The sequence below is a fragment of the Coffea eugenioides genome, chromosome 6 (genome assembly GCF_003713205.1).
Source record: "Coffea eugenioides isolate CCC68of chromosome 6, Ceug_1.0, whole genome shotgun sequence".
NCBI classification, from domain to species: Eukaryota; Viridiplantae; Streptophyta; class Magnoliopsida; order Gentianales; family Rubiaceae; genus Coffea; species Coffea eugenioides.
The window spans coordinates 6604297-6624552 of record NC_040040.1 but is presented as its reverse complement, the minus strand read 5'-3'; the positions used below and the strand labels follow the sequence as shown (position 1 = coordinate 6624552).

At 36.0% G+C, this 20256-nt stretch overlaps 3 protein-coding genes across 6 annotated transcripts; 1 reads left to right on the top strand and 2 right to left on the bottom strand.

Moving 5' to 3' along the window:
• The first annotated feature begins 1880 nt into the window (after nt 1-1880).
• On the top strand, nt 1881-5604 carry LOC113774850 (39S ribosomal protein L22, mitochondrial-like). 3 transcript variants are annotated; one of them, XM_027319490.1, is made up of 7 exons: nt 1881-1984; nt 2541-2697; nt 2958-3040; nt 3502-3663; nt 4370-4480; nt 4893-4959; nt 5041-5604. In XM_027319490.1, the coding sequence occupies exons 2-7, from the start codon at nt 2580-2582 to the stop codon at nt 5319-5321; spliced, it is 822 nt and encodes a 273-aa protein (XP_027175291.1). In that variant the 5' UTR covers nt 1881-1984; nt 2541-2579; the 3' UTR covers nt 5322-5604. The 3 variants fall into 3 exon arrangements, with proteins under 3 accessions (XP_027175291.1, XP_027175289.1, XP_027175290.1); XM_027319488.1 differs by having other exon boundaries at nt 2955-3040; XM_027319489.1 differs by having other exon boundaries at nt 1926-1973; nt 2955-3040.
• Nucleotides 5605-6219: 615 nt separating this feature from the next.
• On the bottom strand, nt 6220-8785 carry LOC113775399 (dihydroneopterin aldolase 2-like). The gene is made up of 3 exons (XM_027320253.1): nt 8588-8785; nt 7841-8045; nt 6220-6721 (listed from the first exon to the last, which is right to left on the bottom strand). Exons 1-3 carry the CDS (start codon nt 8607-8609, stop codon nt 6523-6525), a joined length of 426 nt encoding a protein of 141 aa, XP_027176054.1. The 5' UTR covers nt 8610-8785; the 3' UTR covers nt 6220-6522.
• Nucleotides 8786-11156: 2371 nt separating this feature from the next.
• On the bottom strand, nt 11157-20190 carry LOC113775528 (ubiquitin carboxyl-terminal hydrolase 8-like). Of its 2 annotated transcripts, none has more exons than XM_027320448.1 (13): nt 19745-20186; nt 19374-19649; nt 18826-18955; nt 17697-17756; nt 17499-17588; nt 16562-16906; nt 16280-16420; nt 15934-16104; nt 15428-15685; nt 14835-14983; nt 13669-14190; nt 13191-13464; nt 11157-11649 (listed from the first exon to the last, which is right to left on the bottom strand). In XM_027320448.1, exons 1-13 carry the CDS (start codon nt 20047-20049, stop codon nt 11515-11517), a joined length of 2856 nt encoding a protein of 951 aa, XP_027176249.1. In that variant the 5' UTR covers nt 20050-20186; the 3' UTR covers nt 11157-11514. The 2 variants fall into 2 exon arrangements, with proteins under 2 accessions (XP_027176249.1, XP_027176250.1); XM_027320449.1 differs by having other exon boundaries at nt 11537-11674; nt 19745-20190.
• Between the last annotated feature and the right edge of the window lie 66 nt (nt 20191-20256).

Genomic DNA, 20256 nt, shown 5'->3' with positions numbered 1-20256 from the left:
CTTTAAGCGGTTGGTGAGCATGATCGATCCGCCAATGCACGTGGCGACTCGCCAAAGGAGAGAGTTCTTCAGACTTGCGCAGGTCAAAGCGGTGGAATAACATTGGATTGCTGTCTTTGTAGAAATTATTTTGAGGAAAAAAATATTAAAATAAAAGATTGTACTACTTCCTCAAAATTCTAGTCACACTTTGAGAATTCAACTTTTTATATCAATAATAATGTGTTTTTCTAGTACTTTCGCTTACACTCTCTCCTCCGTACCCTCCAACCCATCCCTCCCTCCTCACTATCAGTTTTTTTTTTTTGGTAAGCAAGAGGACTGTAATTTTTGAATTTCTCTTTTCAATCTTAACCCCTCAAAATTCAAATTTTGGATTTAAATGAAACACGAAGTTGATTAAAAGTAGGGATAATATTGAAAAAAGATATCAACAAAAAAATTTTAACTTTTTAAACATAATAAATATCTTGAAACATCTCAAAATGAAATGTAAAACAAAGATTTTGGAACGGAAAAGAGTATCGAGGTTTTGTGGCGTTTATCAAACAAAGAATCATGGGCTTCTTCTTTTCAAACGTACTACTATTACAATTTTCACAATAGACTGTTCGCTTATTGAGTGGGATTTGTCACGATGGAGTCCCGACAAAGGCCCAGTGCAATTTAGCCTGTCTATCATCTGCTGAAATCTGTTTAGGCCCTCGAAAAACTAATGACCCAACATTTATTCAGGAGAGGGAAAAAAAAGGAAAAGGTCAAAAATTTGGTGTGGCACTTAAAGAAAATTGATTTATATTTTTAAGGGCTCCATATTATAGTTGTTATAACGATTTATAAAATTTCTTTATGCTTATTTGGGAAATCTCAAATTTTTCATCAATTTATCGAATTATATTAGATTCTGATTTGCACTGTAACATTACAACAATAATAATTCTCTCCTATTTTCTAAGTTAAACAATAGACTTAAGAATCTTCCAATTTTCAACGAGTTTCTACTTGAATCAACCCACCCAAAGCCGAGAAGTACCTAGCACTCACTATCTTAAAAATTCAAGATACCACATAATTTTCGTATTCATTTGCTTTGTATTTATATAAACTCACCCACAACTCAGGGCCCCATAAAATGAAAACTAATATAGTTTTTGGCTGCTAGAAAAAAGGAAAGAAAAGTCAAGGAAAGTAACTTTCCTATAATTTTTGAATGTTTATTTGTTAGGAAACTTATGGAACTCACCACATAAAAATTTCTTATAACAGTTGATTTTCCTGTAAAATTTTTTCTTGCTAAATTGATAGGAAAGTGAGTCATAGGAAAGTTTCAACTAATTAATTTTTTTTACAACTCCTTTCTTTCTAATAAGCTTCTTCCATTCTAAGCTTCTACCTAAATTAGAATATCTTAGAATTTATCATTAAAAAAAAACCGGCTTATAGCTAGACATTCTATGCTCCTTTTTATGTCTACATATCTGTGAAATAACTTGTACACACATATAACCTTATTATTAAAGAATGAGATTAATTTAGAAGTAAACAATTCTTCCAATATGCAAAATGTTATATCTATTACATGTTTTTCTATAAATATATAATGCAAAAAATGAAGAGATTTAATATTGAATATTTTATACTGACGAACACACTATCCAATTCTTTCAATGACTTTCCAACTAAACAAACAAAATAATTTGTATTCTCTTGCATCATTTTCTTGTTAACCAAACACGTGTGAAAAAGTTAACTTTCTTTTTCCTCACCTCACGTCACTTTATTTTTCCCTGCAGTCAAACAAATTGAGCCTAAAGAAAAAGAAAAAGAAAACGAAGAAGAATTACAGTGACAGCAGGCCCAAACGAAGCCCAGCAACACAGTCGACATTTTGAGGGGTGAAAAATAGTACCCGACCAAATAACGAATGTTTTCGTGATCGTCCTCAGGATTGCAGCTCTGCTCAGCTCTCTAAGGTCTCTCTTTGGTACGCCTCCTTTTCCTTCACTGCCATTTCTCGCTTACTTGCTTTTCCTCACTGTCTTTCTTCACTAGACTGCATTTTTTGCTCTAGGAAAATTTTGGCGAATATTGAAGATTTGTCGATCATTTGTTACTGTTATTTTTCCCAACAGCTGGGTAATGGGTTAGATAGGGTTTTACAGAACAGCGAATTTCAACAGCTGACCATCGTCAAAAAATAATACTTACTTTTAGTTCCGACGAAATGTAAACTATCTGTATGCGGAAAATTGCTGCTGATTTGTGTTAATTTTCTGCACGAAATATATTCGATGAAATGCCAATGCGAAAGTTTCGTACTTTAGTCCAACAATTTTTTCTGAACTTATATTTGAAGACCCATTTATGATTTTTAATTTTTTGGGAGGAAATATTTAGTACTGTTTCAAATTGGAGTTTCATCCAAAGTGTTCCAAGTGGACACTTGGACTCCATTAAGTGTATACGGATGCCGACTGCTATCCTCTCTGGATTCTTGATTACTTCTTTTTTTACCTGACGAATATCTTGGTTTTATTCAGGTGAAATTGTCATTATTGCTGAGTTTTTTAAGCTAAGGCATGGTGGGTTGGCAGCGCCATTTGCAGTCCTTATTGCGTCAAGCTGGGAGGAGACTTGATCAGAGCCGCCTTTCTCCTTTATATTCATTTTATCATTCAAAGGCTGCCCCAGGACTTGGTAGTTCTATTTAGTTTCTTGTGGAAACCTGATACTGATAGATGCATTGACTTTGACCATAAATAGTCGTACAAGGCTTTTTTTTGGTTGGCAATGCTGAAAAATTCCTTTTTTTTCCCAAAAAATGTAATGCATCTCCTCTCTGTTCCAAGACTAAGATGTTGGGTATCAGATTATCACAATATGTTGTAAAATTTACTGTCTGAGTAGTCTTTATATGTCTTTCAAATTGTATGACTGAGAGAAAAAGCTTTTAGCAGGTGAGGCGGCTCATAGAAACATACTGTGGAGTTCGCATTTTCATTGCACAACAAGACCTTTATATCACTATGTCCAGCAATTGGTAACTGCTTTTTCTCCTTTGATGAAGAATGTGTTGGTGTTTGGATTGTAATCTGTCATCTAGTTGCTATTTTTTTAGTCAGGTCACTGAAGAATGAGAAACTAAAGACAAGCAAAATAAATACATTAAAATATGTTTGGCAAGAAAGGATTATAAGATGAGACAACAACAATTATTAGAATTTTATTCCCCTTTATATGTAAAAGAAGAAAGTCTATTTCCTTATCTTGATCTGCAAGCTTTCTGCTGGCAGACAAGACTTCTCCTAAGCTGGTTGGGCAGAATTTCCTTCCATCATAATGTGTTTCGCTACAGTGTTGATCTACTTTGGATTGAAATTTTCATACTGACTGTGTTATATCTTTATGCTTCTTGGTGCTTAACCATTTAGTTGAGTGGCTTCAAATCTTCCATGCATTAATCGTTGATCTTTGAGATGTTGCAAACTTTTAACGCGGCAGGGATTTACCAGTACGAGAAAGCTACTTGCAGACTCTTCTAATGAAACTCCAATTTCATCTCCACTAACTCCAGCTTTAGCTTTGAGCGGTGGAAAGGCTGAACCTGAGAAACCAGTTTCTAAACCTTCAAAAGTACAAGCAGTTTTAAAGGGAATAAAACAGGTATGATAGGCACTGTATTTTAAGTGTGAGAAAGTTGGATGGTAGTAAGTTGGCCCGTCAAATGTGTTAACAATATGGGTTTGCAGATTTTCTTTTACACATTTAGATAATAGTCTAAGTCTATGGTTGCTGCAACAAGTCCCTGAACGCTGTATTCTAACAAATCATTTGAACTCCCGATTCATTGAAATTCTATTTCTTGCTGGGTGGGGGGAAACGAAGGAGAACCTGCAGTTGAGCTGGTAGATATTTGAACAGTTCATCTGTTTATTCTATGTTATCTCCATTTTATCTGTTTGTTCTTTTTTAGGATTGTTTTCTGTTACTTTCTCATTTTACTCTTGTTTTCTTTTATTCCAGACTTCTTGCTGACTCAGGTCAGAAGGCATTGTTCTTTGCGAGATATTTTTTTCCCTTTGTCTCTTTCTTTGAGAGAATTAGGATTTCTTGAGTACTTTCTGTAATATTAGTTTTGGTCCTCATAAGTAGTCATCCTAAGTAATCTGTTGGAAATTCTGGCTTTTTTCCACACAATAAAGATGAGAAAAAGAACATCCTACTGTGTTCTCCTATAGCGTTGGAACAAAATGGTCATCGGTATTATTTGTTGCAACCTTAATGGGGCTTTGATTCCTTTTTGCTTCTCTAGATCTGATTTAAATATTGACTGCTCTTTTTCTAACATTGACGTAGTTACTGGTTTCAGAGTCCTAAGAAGGTGAACTTGGTTGCTGCATTAGTCCGTGGTATGCGTGTTGAAGATGCTTTATTGCAGCTACAAGTAACAGTTAAGAGAGCTTCTAAGACAGTCTATCAGGTGATTTAACTGTCAGCATTTTTTGGATGATTTGTAGCAAATAATTTTCCATGAAATTTCTGTGGTCTGTTCTCTGTTACGCCAGAGACAGGTTATGTTTCTGTTAGTGTTTGAGGTAGAGTGGTTGGAAGTCAGTTGCATCTATTCTGATTGCATATTCTTTTGGCCCTATTATGTTGAGGGTGTCTTGCATCCGAAAATCCGATGCTTCACTTCTCTGGTAAGAACTCTGAAAGCTGCAAGGTCTAAATAAAAACATGCACTGGCAGTTGTTCAAAGGGGTTCCTTTGTATTTGTAAACATCCAATACTTCTTAAGAATACAATCGATGGTCCTTGAAAGATATGCCCATTACTTCTGGAAAAGTAACATATTGCTGTACCACTGCTGATATCACAGTGTTGCTTCCCAGGTCATTCATTCAGCACGGGCAAATGCAACTCATAATCATGGATTAGATCCGGATCGTCTACTTGTTGGTAACCTTTGGTCATAAATTGTCTGTCTGTGCAGTTCTTATGTGTACCCTTTTTTATTTGTGGTATCATACTTCCCTGCAGCTGAGGCATTTGTGGGAAAGGGATTCTATCGAAAAAGGGTATCCTACCATGCTAAAGGAAGATGTGGGGTAAAAGTAAGACCAGAATGTAGACTGACGGTGGTTCTGAGAGAGATTACCCCGGAGGAGGAAGCTGAGATAGCCAAGTTGAGAGTTCACAATTTCCGCAAACTTACTAAACGAGAAAAAAGGCTTGTGCCTCATCAGCTTATTGAGACCACTCCCATATGGAGCCGCAAAAGCAAATCAAAAGACGCTGCATCAGATGCGATGGCAGCTTGACCAGATTCCAGTTTTTCAATTTTGGTTGAAAGCTTAGGTGTTATATAGGAGACCCAAGCATAAGGAACGCCAATTATCGACTGCTTCCTTCTCCGCGTATTGACATCTAGAGTTGTAGTATTAATGCATTTTAGCTTCCAAAAAAAAAAGTGTTAGAACATGAATCTCGCTATTCTACATTGCAAGGCTTGTTTGTTTTTGAATGTTTACTTGAAATGACTGGTTTGCAGCTTGAGTTAACTGGAACGGCGACAGACTTTTCTTCTGTTGCATTAGTTGCCCACTCGTGGTTAGGAACTGCAACCCATTGGAAGTGTCAGTTTCTTATATGGACGGTGGTTGCAACAACTTGCATGATGTGCTATTCGTGGAGAACTCAGACCGAGCCAAGAGTCAGTTTCTTATATGGACAGGGGTTGCAACAGCTTGCATGATATGCTAGTCGTGGAGAACTCAGACTGAGCTAAGAGCACCCTGCTCCTCTGGACAATGGGTGCAAATAAGCCAAATCGAGTTAAATTTTGATTTAATCAAGTTGAGCCTCAACGGAAAATAGTTATTTTATTTTTAAAAAATAAAAAAAATAATTATTTTTATTTCTAAAAATAAATAAAATAATCATTTTTTAATAATAATAAAATATTAAGAATATATATATGTGTAATTTTAATATTAAAATAAAAATATATATATATATATATATATATAATATTAAGCTCGCGAGCTAATTACAAGTTAACGAGTTTAGTATTTTTAAATTTGAATTCGAGTTTGAATTCGATATTAATCGAGCTTGACTCGAACTGCTATTGGCTCACAAGTTGGATTCGTTTGCAACTCTACTCTGGACTGGTTTTTGAGACTGAGAGTAGTAATCAACCAATATTCCATGAATAAATTTCTTGGCAACTAAACATTTACTATGATCACCGCAAACATTGTAACACCTTTGGTAGATTCAGGCGAGAGACACAGCCAAATTAAAGCCCGTGGAAACGGCTACCAAAATCCCTACGCCACATTGCCGAAAGTAGCTATAGCATTGGATATTACCAAAAAATAATAACAATAACAATAATAATAGTTGTAGCATGAATAATAGGTGAAATGAACAGCTATTAAATCGAAAACATATTTGCCAACTCAAGAGTGGCTATAACTTCCTATATTGATACAAGAAATGAGGTCAGGTGACAATACTCTATAAATCAGAACTTCTGTACCGTATGATCTCAACACCCAAGTAGTCTACCGGACCATGAACAGCAACATGTGGCTTTCCGACCTGCACACGAACTGCAGAAATCTGAGGATACTTGGACAGGGTTGTAGATGCAATGAGTTGAGCCACAGATTCCAAGAGATTTTTTGGTGGTCCTTCTACAACTTCTTTGACAATGCTGCCAATCAACCAGTTCAAATTATAAAGAAGCTGTAGCTTACTAACAAACTACTGACATTTATTTGTTTGACAAGTGGAAGAGAATTCTGATCTAGACATCATTGCCAACAGTGTGAATTGTAACTAAATCTCAGTAGACATAATGAATGGCAAAGCAAGGTTCAAAAGATAACTTATATTAAATGCTTTTCTCCGAATTTATACTTTGGCAGGTCGACCCAGAAGGAAAAATGGGTAGAAGCTAGAGGGCAGGTGCGTCAAAGATTTCACAGAATATCCTTTTCATCTAGATGTATCAACAAAATTCACACACTGCATCAATAACATAAATGCAGTTGATGCATTGCAACCACTGAATATCCTTTGAAGAAACTAGTTGTCATGAAATTTTCAGATCACAATATCGTCATCCATCTACTAAAGAAGCTTTTTGTAGAACCTCATAGGGGAAGACCATGTATGGATTAAGTTATTCCAGTAGGATAGGGATTTAGACAAAGGTAGGTCTGATGTCTCGAGACAAATTTTGCTTTTAACTTGTTTAAAAAGCCATGGGCTTTAGATTAACCATTTTCGCTCTGCTATTCCAACATTATACAAGAGAGGAGCTCAAATATAGTATAGACATACTCCTACTTAAGTGTCGAAATTCAATAAATCCTCCTGCCTTTTTCACTCTTTCTTTTTAATTAAGTAGCCCTGCTCTCTGACTTTCAAGGAACCGATGTCAGGCTGAACAACCTGAGCTTCAAATATAAGAAAAAGTGCAAGGTACAAGGGAGTCTGCTGCTCTGTTTAGACAGCAAAGCATTCCAAATTAGACGAGTGATATTTCTCATTCTGAGTTATTCTTCAATTGTCAAAGAACAAGAAGCAGATCCTACCCATACTCGCTTTTGCAAGCAGTTTAGTTTGGCATTTATAATATCCTGCCAGGAAGATGTTTGAATCACGTGAACATGGTCACCCAACAATGGAGAAAAATATTGGTAGGCAAAAGATCTATGAAACACAGGCAACCAAAAGCAAAACAATCAAGTCCCAATTCTTAAATTCTGTTAAGATTTTTGCCCCTCAAATGGGAGATAAATGAAGAAAATTGGGGTTTATGACTTACGCATATATGGCAGTATAACTTATAGTATCTGAGAGGTGATCAGAAGTACCAGCTGCTCGCAGATCAGTCCAGGCATCCACATCTATCAAGAACTTCTGGCCAAGCTTCCTTTCTTCTTGCTTCACCCCGTGATACCCGTGGAACTTTAAACCTCTGAGTACAAGCTTGTCTCCCATTATTAACACCTTATGATCTGTATCTGCAGCTGATTGGAATGCATGGCAATGAAAAGCAATTAAGGTAGACTGTCTTGACGCCAACAAAATTAAATTAGATATGTATTCAAAGCCAATATTAACAACATAGAATTAGTATCAAGAATTAAAGCATTAATATTTGATTTTTTAAAAACCTTTTTGCACTGCATCAATGAGTCGAGAAATCATCAAATCAACCTTCAATCAGATAAGGAAAAAAAACTAACATTTTCGGCCACACCCCTCTTGTCTATTCACAAATTTCTTTTGCTTCTTGCAGATAAAGGAACTACACAAAAAACAAGTAAAAATATACCAATGTCCAAGGATAAATACCTCAGGGATGAAACAAGCAACCCAACCATCTTAAGAAAAATTATCAATAGATAAAAATATAAAATAGAAAAACCAAAAGCTTTTCGGCTGTAAACTTTCTTCAGCAAACACTGCAAAATTTAAAAGACAAAGAAAGAACGCCAAAAAAAAAAAAATAGCGAGTTACATGCACACAGAATTAGCATATATTAAGCAAAACCAGATAATCACTTACAAATGCTGGGTGATGACGTCATCAGTCAAGAAACCGACTGAGCTGAACACGGCAGCGCCGCCTAGATTATCTACAGTTCAGAAACCACTACCAATAGCTTTTGCCTGTTTTGTTATTCCTCCTACACTAAATTCCACAAAGCCGGGGGAAAAGAAGAAAGGGTTAATAACATTTGGATCCCCATGAACCATAGGCGTAGTCACACTTTGCCCTGTGAAATTTTTTTTTTTTATATATATAGACACACACACACACTTTGCTCTCCTATCCAAGTTAATGTTACACCTTAAAAATGTGTGAAAATTTTCTTTCAACTTTTTTTTTTTTTTAAAATTTTTTTTCAACTTTGCCCTTAGTATTATTCACACTTTGTTTCTCCCTTTAGTAAAAAAAAAAAAAAAAAAAAGGTACACTTTGCTTTAATAGTTAGCAACTCTATATATAATATATTGAACCAGTAGGAAAGTTATAATATAATTTTAATATTTTAAAATAACATATGTTAGGCTAAAGCATTATTGATGAAAAGTATCATATATATAGTTCTTCAAAATAAGCTTTCTATAACATTTCTTTACAATATAATTTTTGTAAATTTTTCTCTAGATGGAATTAAAAACATTTATAGTTAAAAATGTACTATGAATAATTTTGTATGCCATAATATATTTTGAAATATTTAAAATTAACTTTAAAATCTTTTACCTCAAAGAATAAAAGAAAATGAGTTATGTAAGAATTTAATAAATTTGACATTAACAAAACACAATGACAAAACATTATGAACACAAAATTTAAAAGCACTTGTCAATATAAGTTTATACATAAAAAATAACAATTACGTACTTTTACTTAATTAATCTAAAAGATATAAATATTTTTTTAAATTACAATATTTGTTTTAAGAGTAAGAAAGGGTATACGTATTTTGTTGATATCAAATTTATTAAATTTTTACATAACTCATTTTCTTTTTGAGGTTAAAGATTTTAAAGTTTATTTTACATATTTCAAAAAATATTATGGCAGATGAGATTATTTACAGTACATTTTTTACTATGGAATTTTTAATTCTATCTTGAAGAAAACTTAAAAAATACATTGCAAGGAAACATTGACAATAAAGTAATTATATAGAAAGTTTATTTTAAAGAACTATATATATATATGGCATTTTTCATCAATAATATTTTAGTGTAAAGTATGTTAGTTTTAAGTGTTATAATCATACTGTAACATTCTCATCAGTTCAATATAATATATATAGATATATATATATATAGTTGCTAATTATTGAAACAAAGTGTACATTTTCTTGGTTGAAGGGGGCAAAGTAAGGGCAAAGTTGGAAGTAAAATTTTCACATACTTTGAGGGTCTAACATTTAATAGGATAGGAGATAACGTGTATATATTTTTTTTATTCAGGGGGACAAAATGAGACTATTACTATAGTTCATGAGCGCAAAGTGTCGTTAACCCAAAAAAGAATTACACACCCAATTCCTATCGACCCATGACTCGGTGATTGGGTTTGTCAGAAGTAATTATTATTATTATTTTTTGGGGGTCAAATGTATCTGGATTCTAGGGCGCTTAAAACCAAAGGATTTTTTTTGTTTTTTTTTTGTCAAAACCAAAGGATTAGGCGACTCGTTTTCATTTTTTCAACCCCCAATATTTATAGTGTAGACCAATTAATGTTGAACAAGTAAGATTGTAGGGTCGAAAACCAGCTATGAATTGATTTTTATAGACTGCGACATAGCCTTACAGAGGTTGGCAATCAACCTCGGAGGGAAGAGCAGCCCGAGCTTCAAATTAGGAAAGGATGGAATAGGTTTGAACTATTTTATCCACCTCATCTCGGACAAGGATAGAATCAATCTTCCCAAACTCGACGTGAACTGGTTGTTCGACGCCCTAACTGATAGCAGAAAGGTGAAAAAATTTTGAAAGCGAAAGAAAGTAAATGTGAAAAAATGACAAAGATTTCCCCTATTTATAGAGAAATGGATGCGCGAAACAACTGATTGATATAATACGTCTCATCATGAAACCATAATTATGTAAAAGATTCCAATAATACGCTAAAAAAGGCATAACCCATTAAGTACAAGCCCATTTATTCCCTACGTTGGTGAACTCAACTCACAATTAACAGGGCTAGAACTCCAGAGAGCTAGCTTTCAACTTCCAAGCTGGGTATAGGACAATAGAACCACCCAAAAAACAAAAAAATTTTAAAACAGGAGGAGCAGGAGGCATACATTTTTGTACCACAGAGCACTAAGTAAACAAATTCCATGCAATAGAGGTAAGAGCATAAACTCCCAACACATCGAATTGTATGTGCAAGTTTGCATTGTTAAACTGCAGCTGCGGCTCCAAAAAGTAAAACCGATGAGCAAAACAGCAAGCAATTACATAAACAACCATGGATGATAGCACATATAAGATGTTGTAGAATAGATAATTACAACACGGGAGGGTTGGGTTGGGTTGGGTTGGTTTGGGTGGTGGGAAAGATTGCGAGTAGAAGGTACCACCTATGTAACAAGGCATCTCACTGAAAAAAAATAATTACGCCATAAATGTTTCAGTAAACAGGTAAGCACGAAAACAAAAGAGGAATACTGAGCTCCATAAAGACAAGGATTCAAAAGTATAATCAATTTCGACAGGAATGTTAACACTACGTCGCTCCCTGACGATCTTCCCACCAGAAACAGGTAAGGATGATGTACAGACATATTTCTGGAGGAATCACCTCTTAAACAAGTAAAAATTTTGTTGGCATATGTACAATGGTTACATTGCTGAGCTCCTCCAATTTGCCCCAAATGAACTTGGAAACCTAGAGGCTGGCAGCAAACCTGAGGTACGATGCTTGAATATGTCTCACTATCCAGTTTTCCAACCATATAATTAATGGACATTATTATGTACAGTATCTGAAATTCTCCTGTAGAAGAGAACATAAGCAGATGATGTCTTTATCTGCTCCTCGCTAATATGGAAAACATTGCTGTCATCAAATTCGTACCACCTATTTTGCCCATGCTGCATCAAGCAACAAAAATTCCAACTGGGATAATAAGTATTTTGGATATTCTTTCGACGAAGGATTGACCACTTGGGATATAAAAGTTTTTTTTTTTTAAACCAGAAATTCAAGCTAGAGAAGGTGAACATGTTTTAATGATCAAATGAGTTCAACTATAGGAAAATGCGCACAAAACTAAACTATGCCTCCTAGAAGCCAAAGGATTCCAACTCCAAAATATGAAGAAACAACGACTGAATAAAAAATGAAAAAGAAATATTTAAGCAGAGAAAGCATCAAATAAGAACTGAACATAGATGAAAGAATGCAATTGTCAGCAAAAGGACAGAAAAATCAAGTAACAGTTCTTTATCAAAGTTCTCAACTATTTACTGACGATAACATCTGCCGTTTACTGACGTTTTCAACAAATCCATTATTGTTCCACCCACAAGTCAATCTATTCTATCTGTTGATGTGAATAAAACACCTCTCTCTATAGGTTTCCTGAATATGGACCCCCAAGAAGGCTAACCTCTGAACCAGGGAAGAAGCATTATTTCTATGCATAACTTCAATATCAAAAGTAATAACTATACAATCTTATGATGGCTTTTATATTAGGAGTGTTATTAAACAAGCATTTAATGTTCTTGCTATGATGTACCGAATTAGAAAGTAAAGATCAACTTTTAACAGAGCCTTTAATCCAAACTAAACTCTCGTTCTTATCAAAGAGTAAATGCATGCTATTATTATTAAGAGAAAAGGATCTAGTCCTTCCAACTAAAAGACAAATAAACTCAAGCGGAGGTCAAAATATTCACAGTCGGTAAGACAGAAGAGGGGAGGTTGATGAAGACGTATCCAGTTCAAAATAACTCATTCAGCATAGAAAAGAAAGATGAGACACTGGATTTTACATCAACAGAATATGTCTTCAACCAAAAAAAAAAAATCCCACAGCTTCTGTGCAACACTTGATATCCAGTAATTATGTATAAAAGGTTATGAAAACCACATAGAATGGACACGAACTGCATCTTCAGTTCTAACTAATAAATATGACATCCAACTTGATATCTTTTCATCAAGTCCCTTTGCTAGTGGGATACAAAGAGAAAACACATCATTTAGGTTAGTCATGCAGACATCTCTATGTCATAAAGACCAGAGACTCCCCCCCCCCCCCCCAAAAACAAGCAGAGAGGGGTGGGATTTAATAAGTGGGGAGGGATTTGAACACAAGACCTCTAAATCCTAGGGAAAATGTCCAATTAAAAATAGAGACCAGAGACGTTCTTGTTTCCCAAACAATACTAATCACCATTTCTAAATTCCTTGTTACATCAGAAACCTTTGTCAAGTTAATTCTAAGATTCAATTCCAATGATCTCCCTCATCTATTTCCTTGAAGAAGGTAACTTGAAATTTTTACAGCATCCTTAATTCAAAGGTTGTTTTTGTAACGTCTTTCAGAAGTCTCAAGGTGAGATCAATCACCCCACAGCTTATCTACAAAAAAGAACGTAATTAAAGAAAGCCGAAAAGAACTTACTTGAATGAATGCAGTATAATGACCACTCCCCATGCCACCTTGGTGATTACTTACAGCATAAAGCATGTAATGGTGCGACATATGGATATTTTTGTGAGCCATGTAATTTGATAGATCAAAATCATTTATAGGAAAGTCAACAAATGTTTCTAGCTTGTTTCTGAAATATCGGTTGTATGAGAACCTCTTTAAATGAATAACCAGTATCTCTGGCAAGCGCCACAGATCTAACTTTTTGCTGGCTTGCCTGTGAGTTTTGCAACTGGGACAGTACCTAAATAAGTTGACAATACCACAAGGCAGTGAGACCAAAAAAAGCAATTTCTGCAGGGAATGGGAAACATTGCTCATGAGAAAGTAGAGCTAATACAGTTTTACTTTGTATGAGCTATCAAAAAAGTCTACAAGCAAAAATGCTAACAATAGCATCACATTTGCAAGTTGAATACATAAAGCAAAAGAAACTCAAGACACGCACCACATGTCTTCTGGTCCAAGTGGTTCCTCCTTCAAGAAGGCGTCAAGGCATTTATATAGGGAAACAGATTCCTGATACTTTCTTGAGAAGAGTGTAGATTTATGGACTTCTGGTAAAACACTCATAAGGGAAGTGTCATACACTTCCAGCATTTTTTTGGGCCAGGAAACAAACACATTCACAATGCCAGAAGACACTGATATTGGCCTCGGGTTATTCATTTCTATCTTATACTCTTTCCAACAAGATTCATTCAGATAAAACTGAAAGTCACAGCTGTCAATCTCAGATTCAGGCTCTATGTCTGCATCTTCATCCAGAATTGACTCTATCTTACCATCTCCATTAGTGTCAATCCCTTTACAATCATAGTCATTTGACAATTCTTCTGCAGGCATTACAAATGGGTTAAGCAGCTTTAGGAATTCTTTGCGTATCTCAGATCCTTCAGAAAAATTAGATACCCTTGACAGGAGGGGCACACCAAATTTCTTGCAATATATGTATCCAGTAAATTCTGACCTGAATCAAACATGTTATAGAAGATACAGATTAGTCCAGAAGTTTATACGTCCATCCCCCATCCCCACCGCCATGATAAGTCTTAAGTAAAGGTGGAAAGCTAACAAATCAGTGCCAAATATGCTTTCCTGAAATTATCACCAAGCTCAAAACTCAAAACGCAAGCTCATTAGATCTCTTCATATAAATTAAATCCTTAACCTTTTGGAACCTACAAAGTGCATGAACGAATAAATCATCCAACAAGACACATAAAAGTTCAGACTGTCTTTGATTTTTGAAAAATAAATGCTCTACTTTCAAGGGGACAAAACAAATGAATTCAGCCACCTAACACTTGTGAAGAATTGTTGAGGAAGCAACAAGTAAATTTGACAATGGATGTTACTATTATAAGTACTGGCTGCTTAACTCACAAATATAGTACAATACCATATGCCGTGTGATAAGTGCTTGCCAGGAAGAGAGAGAGAGAGATCAGACAAACAAGAATTTGGCCACAGACTTAAAAGAAAAACTGACAGCTATCACATCGTGGAAAAACATTCTCAGAAACATAGAATTTTCAAAAGACAGCAACCTTGGAAGCTAGAGCTGATTCCAGCAACAGTAACAGAGATTGGATGAAAGCTGCCAACACTTACTTTTCTTCACGTAGATGTCGGAACACGAACAAAGGAGATCTTTGACTTTCTTTCAGCATTCTATAAGCGACAAGATGAGCCTGATCTCTAATCAGGTCTATTTTACCAGATGGCTCCTCTAGATAACCAAGAACGCTACCATCAAATACCTGCAGATGACCCCACATGTCAAGGTGTAAATTCTCCATTTCACAAAATCATACAAGCAACATGATGGGCGGGCCAACAATATCCTAGACATGTTAATTTCACCATGAATAATTTGAATGAAAGACATTTGAGGTTCTTCGAATTAGATGCTTAAGGTCAAGTGAACTATAATAATGGAGCAAAAGGAACAGCCTAATCGTGTAATATTCAGCTTGATTTACAAAGTTGAAAAGAACAATAAGGTCAGACAATATAACTACCATTGCCCGTGGCTTGTTAATGGTTTTATCCAGCTTTATGCTATGGATTACACAAGATATTTGCAGAGTAAAATCATAAATAGTAGAATCGAACTGGTAAAGAAAGCTTGGGTTGCCAACTCAGCCGGAATACATGATAGATAGAAAAGCACCAATTAATCAACTATACTTTGAAAAAGTTACCTCAGCAATTAACAGTGTCTCATCATCTCGTAAACAGCAAGCCACACTCAAGGCCTCAACCAGATCACTCAAAGTCCCATCTCTGGGCACGGCAACTGTGACTGGCAAAGGCAAAGTGATACCATCGGTGCTGAAAATAGTCAAAGTCATTTTTCTCATTGTTGTAGAAGGAAGTGGTAATGACAGGTACATAAATGGATCAAATGTAATGGATAACTTCTTGCAAACAGGGCAAACCAATGTTGACCGGTACTGACCCTACAACACAATAAACAAAATTAATTACTCACATAAGCGAATTAGCAAATTATAGTGCCACTCCTTTGATGAGGTAAATCTTCCTAAAAGACTCTGTCTTTCATCTACATTATCACAAAAATGTGAGCCCATTAAAATTCATCGTAAAACAAGAATGTTTGTAAAGTTGGATGCACTTAAAAGTTAAAACATGCAAAGATAACGGCATGGGTCATCAAAGACATTGGTAACAGATGAGGAATGCTCACTTGGCACAGATCAACAATGATAGAGTCATTGCGAGCAAGATGATTCCGCCAATGTTCATCTGCAACTTCTTCATCTAAGTGTCCATCTACATCCTTCACTTCAACATAAGGCTTATGCTTTACACGATCGAGATCTTCATGAAGCCCATCCAACAAAAAAGCAAGAAACTCCTACATGGCAGTAGACAAATAATGCAACATTTTCCATGATTGATTTTTAATACTGTACAAAATGGCATCTATGACATCCACAAAACTACAGAACTCCCTTTTATGAATGTTACTGTGGAATAGAAAATTGCATGGAAAAAGAAAACCTTAAAAACAATACACATTCTTCACTGACTTGAGCATCATGCTGACTATATCCGCCGAACTGAGGAGCAAAACCAGCAATCACAGACTTAAATATCCTTGGAGCCACTGGTGTTGCTCCTGGAGCCCATAGCTTCCTCAACAATTCTCCAAAAGTTAATGCTAGCTTACCCTGATGAAGTGGTCCAAATTAGTAAAAACTTGATCAATGTGGACACATTTATGAGAGAAAGCGAGTTTAAACAACTTTACTGGAGATTAAAAAAGGTACAAGAAAACCAAAAAGAAAATGTAAAACATCATTAATACTTACATTCATGCCTAAAGGATTTTCGAAATTAAGATCTTTTCGGAAGTCTCCAAGGAAATAATCAACCAGCTCCCTTGTATGCACAAGACACTGGAGGGCACTGTTCATAAAACAAGTGTTCCCCAGATTATATAATCCAGTCAAGCCCAAAGCACAAGCATTACTATAGCTACCATCAAGGGGAGGCGACTGCTTGAATCTGGAGAATAGCTCATCATCCATACTCCCATTCATCGTCATTGTACCACTGATAGGAGGAGCTTCAATCTTGCATTGGTCAGTAATCATTTTCTCTCTTTTATTGTCTCTAGCCTCAGCAACCCCATAAACTTGCAACTCCAAAATCATCTGTAATAAGCAATTCCATAGAATGAAAAGGAATATACAGTTAAAAGTCAAATCTATGCGAAGTATAACATGTTAAATAAGCCATCAACTCCATAAAACAAATAATCACAACTAATATAATGTTTTGAATTATTATGATCAAGTAAATAAAACACTCCTCTTAACAGCTAAATGTCCCGTGTGAAAAGTAATTCAAAATGTTAATGGTAGACTATCCATTCCAATGCCGTCCGATATAATCACTAAGAAGCCTATACGCAAACATTGAAGAAAACCAATACCAAATCAGTAATCGTATGGGCTTTATTTCTTCTGGAAACTAGAAGTGTACCTAATCAAAACTCCAATCCACAGAACAACCCAAAAAGAAAAATGAAATTCACAGTGACACAAGCATATCTGCATTTTGCTGTTTCATATTCTATGCATTCAATGGCAATTTTAAGAAAAGAGTCAACTTGATTGTACATACTCATGTCTCTAAGAATTAGGATCATGTAGATCAACATTTTCACATTTAGTCAACTAGGATGTAGGCCATATAAGGCTTACAATGATTACAAATAAAGAAGAGAAGTAAGTATCTACTTACCTCCTGACGAGGCTGATCAAAATCACTGAGTAGCTTCCTGTCATCCATGAAAAACTGGTTTGTCTGTCCGGAAAAGTCCCAAATTTCCAACTGCACAACAGATGAAAGAGATCAATTTGTCTCCAGTTTTTCCTTTCTTTCTTATACAAAAAAGGAGATGGAGCACGATGTGGGCTACTAAAACGTTACTCAACTTACCATGCCGGAATCAACACAAAAAATACTGCAAGCTCGATCAAAATCTCTAAGCTCGTTGTCCTTGAAAATGTATGGAAAACTTGTCAGATAAAGAAAGCAAGAAACCACCAAGACAAATCAGTTTGTACTATCTGCATATGGAAGAGATCCAAAAGCATGAGACAAATCATACTAATCACGTTGCTCTTCTAAAGCATGAGACTATCCCCTTACAACTGAAAATCAAGCTTTCGTTCAGTCCCTTCATGCGCTTTTTGCACATATGAACATATTATTCATAAACTTTTACAAAGCAAACTAAGAAAGTTCTTAACCAAGTGGCAGAAAGGTAATAAATTTATGGTAATTAACAGAGGAAGACAACTTCCTACAAGATAGACTTTCACACTTACTATCACGTAAACTAAGTAGCAAACCATTTAATTTGTTGGTTGGCTGAACATAAATTCTCATTAAAGAACAGTGCTATATCTTTACCATTTAGAAATCCCAGAATTTGAAAGCTTAAGCTCCATGGAACACTATCTTACTGTTGAAACACTAAAAAATTCAAATTGCAGATAGAAACACAATGTAGAAACAATATGATTTTCCCAGACAATTATTAATGATTTATGCAGCCGAGAGCCATCACAGATAGAGCTGTCACAAATAGGCAGAATGATGCAATTATCTGGGGCACAATGTATAACTGAGCTAAGAGCAAATCGTGCGAGCCTCCAGTGCAGCGTGCTATGCCAAAAGTGAGAGAAACCCTAACCCTCATTTTGCTCTTAGAATATGAAATAATTGAATTCTATGTAGTTATGGTTGTTAATACTTTAATATTGTGGCAATTAGAATTAATGCGACAAATCAACGCTATACCCATTCTCTAGATCCTAAGCCAATTTACATATTCATAAAGCACAATACATGAACCGGGCTTGTACTTCTCTCCGTCTCTTTCTGCGCAAGTAGATCAGTAACTCAGCTCTCAAGAACTTTAATCAAATTTCTTTTATGCTTGACCAGAATTGAAGTTCAATCACTAGTTGGCAATGAACTACTAACAAGAGGGCAACAATCACAACTTAACAGGGTAGAGAGATGCCAAGGAAAAGGAGGAAAAGGAGGATTGTCTTGAAACCTTTCGGTTTATCCTTATTATGAGTGAATCTGTTTTGCACGAAAAGGAAAGTCGGATTTGTAAAGAGAACAAGTCCTGTATAATATCTGCTGCCGCTAAAAAAGCTCCCACATCCTTAGTATCATTATGCCTACAAGGAAGAATGAAACAGATAAAACGTCAATGGTACGGTACATGAATTTCCTCATGACTGACACTAGTCCAAACACACAACTTTTTGAAAACGGACATCGTCAGATTACAGATATATCAAGAAATCGGAAGTCAATTTATTTACTCACTTTCTAAAGGTGAGGTTTATGCCGCTCTCATACTAATATTCTACTCACGAACGATTAAAGAACCGTCAAGATTTTTACAGGGACATTTATTACTACACGGATTTCTGATGGCTTTAAAGAAGCCTTTGTCGGTTACTAATGATAATTAGTTATGGCAACTCAGTAAATTCATCCATGATTAATTCGGGAGTGGCAAAATACAGAAGAAAAGTAACTGCAAAAGCATGCAAAAGACCTAAAGAGAGTGAAATTAAATAAGTATTTCACCATCTAAAACCTCTCAAGAACATCCATTCAGAAATCAAAGCAAGACTAAGATCACTGGTGCCGCTGCAGCTGCCAGAAACGCCCTCTCCTTGGGCGGTGCCGGTCTCCCCAACTCTCGTCATGTCAAGGACAATCTCGGACTCCACCTCCGACAAGAAATCATCCATCTCAAGCTCCTTATTACTCAAACGCGACGTCACATTATACAAAACTCCCTTATTCTCCCCACAGCCGCCACCGCCGCCATACAACGCCGCATTCGCGTCAGTCCACCACCTACATAAAAAAAAAGAGTCAAATAGTAAAAGAAAAAAAAGTAAGAAAAGGAGGAGGAGGCGGCGGCGGCGGGAGCGAAGTGAAGAAAAAAGTACCTGAGGGGAACTAAGAAGAGGGGTTCAGGGGAGGAGGAAGGAGAGGAGTAATCGGAAGACAAAACGTCGTCGGCGAAAGAAGGGGAGGGGGAAGAGAGGGAGAATAAAAAGGAGGAATCCATGCGGTGGAAAGAGACGGAGAAGTAGCGGAGGGTTTTGAAGAAAAGGCGTTTGAGAAGGCGGAATGGGGAGAGAGACGAGAGGAGGGAGAAGAAGGAAGTGGAGCGGTGGTAGAGAGAGAAGTTAAAAGCTTCGAGTTGGGGTGGAATACGCAGTCGTTTCAAGCTTCCAAGGCTACGGCTCATAATACAAACAACTCTCTCCCTCTTTCCTACGTAGGCACACAAACACTTCTAGAGAGAGAGAGAGAGAGAGATGAAGCAAAGCAATTTTACTACTCCCACAGTCCCACTACTACTAAAGTAGTTTAGTAGTAGCAGCAGCAGAGAAGAAAGGGAATGCGGGGCGGTATTTTCCAGAAGGAAGGTTTGGTTGATTGATTGACGATGATG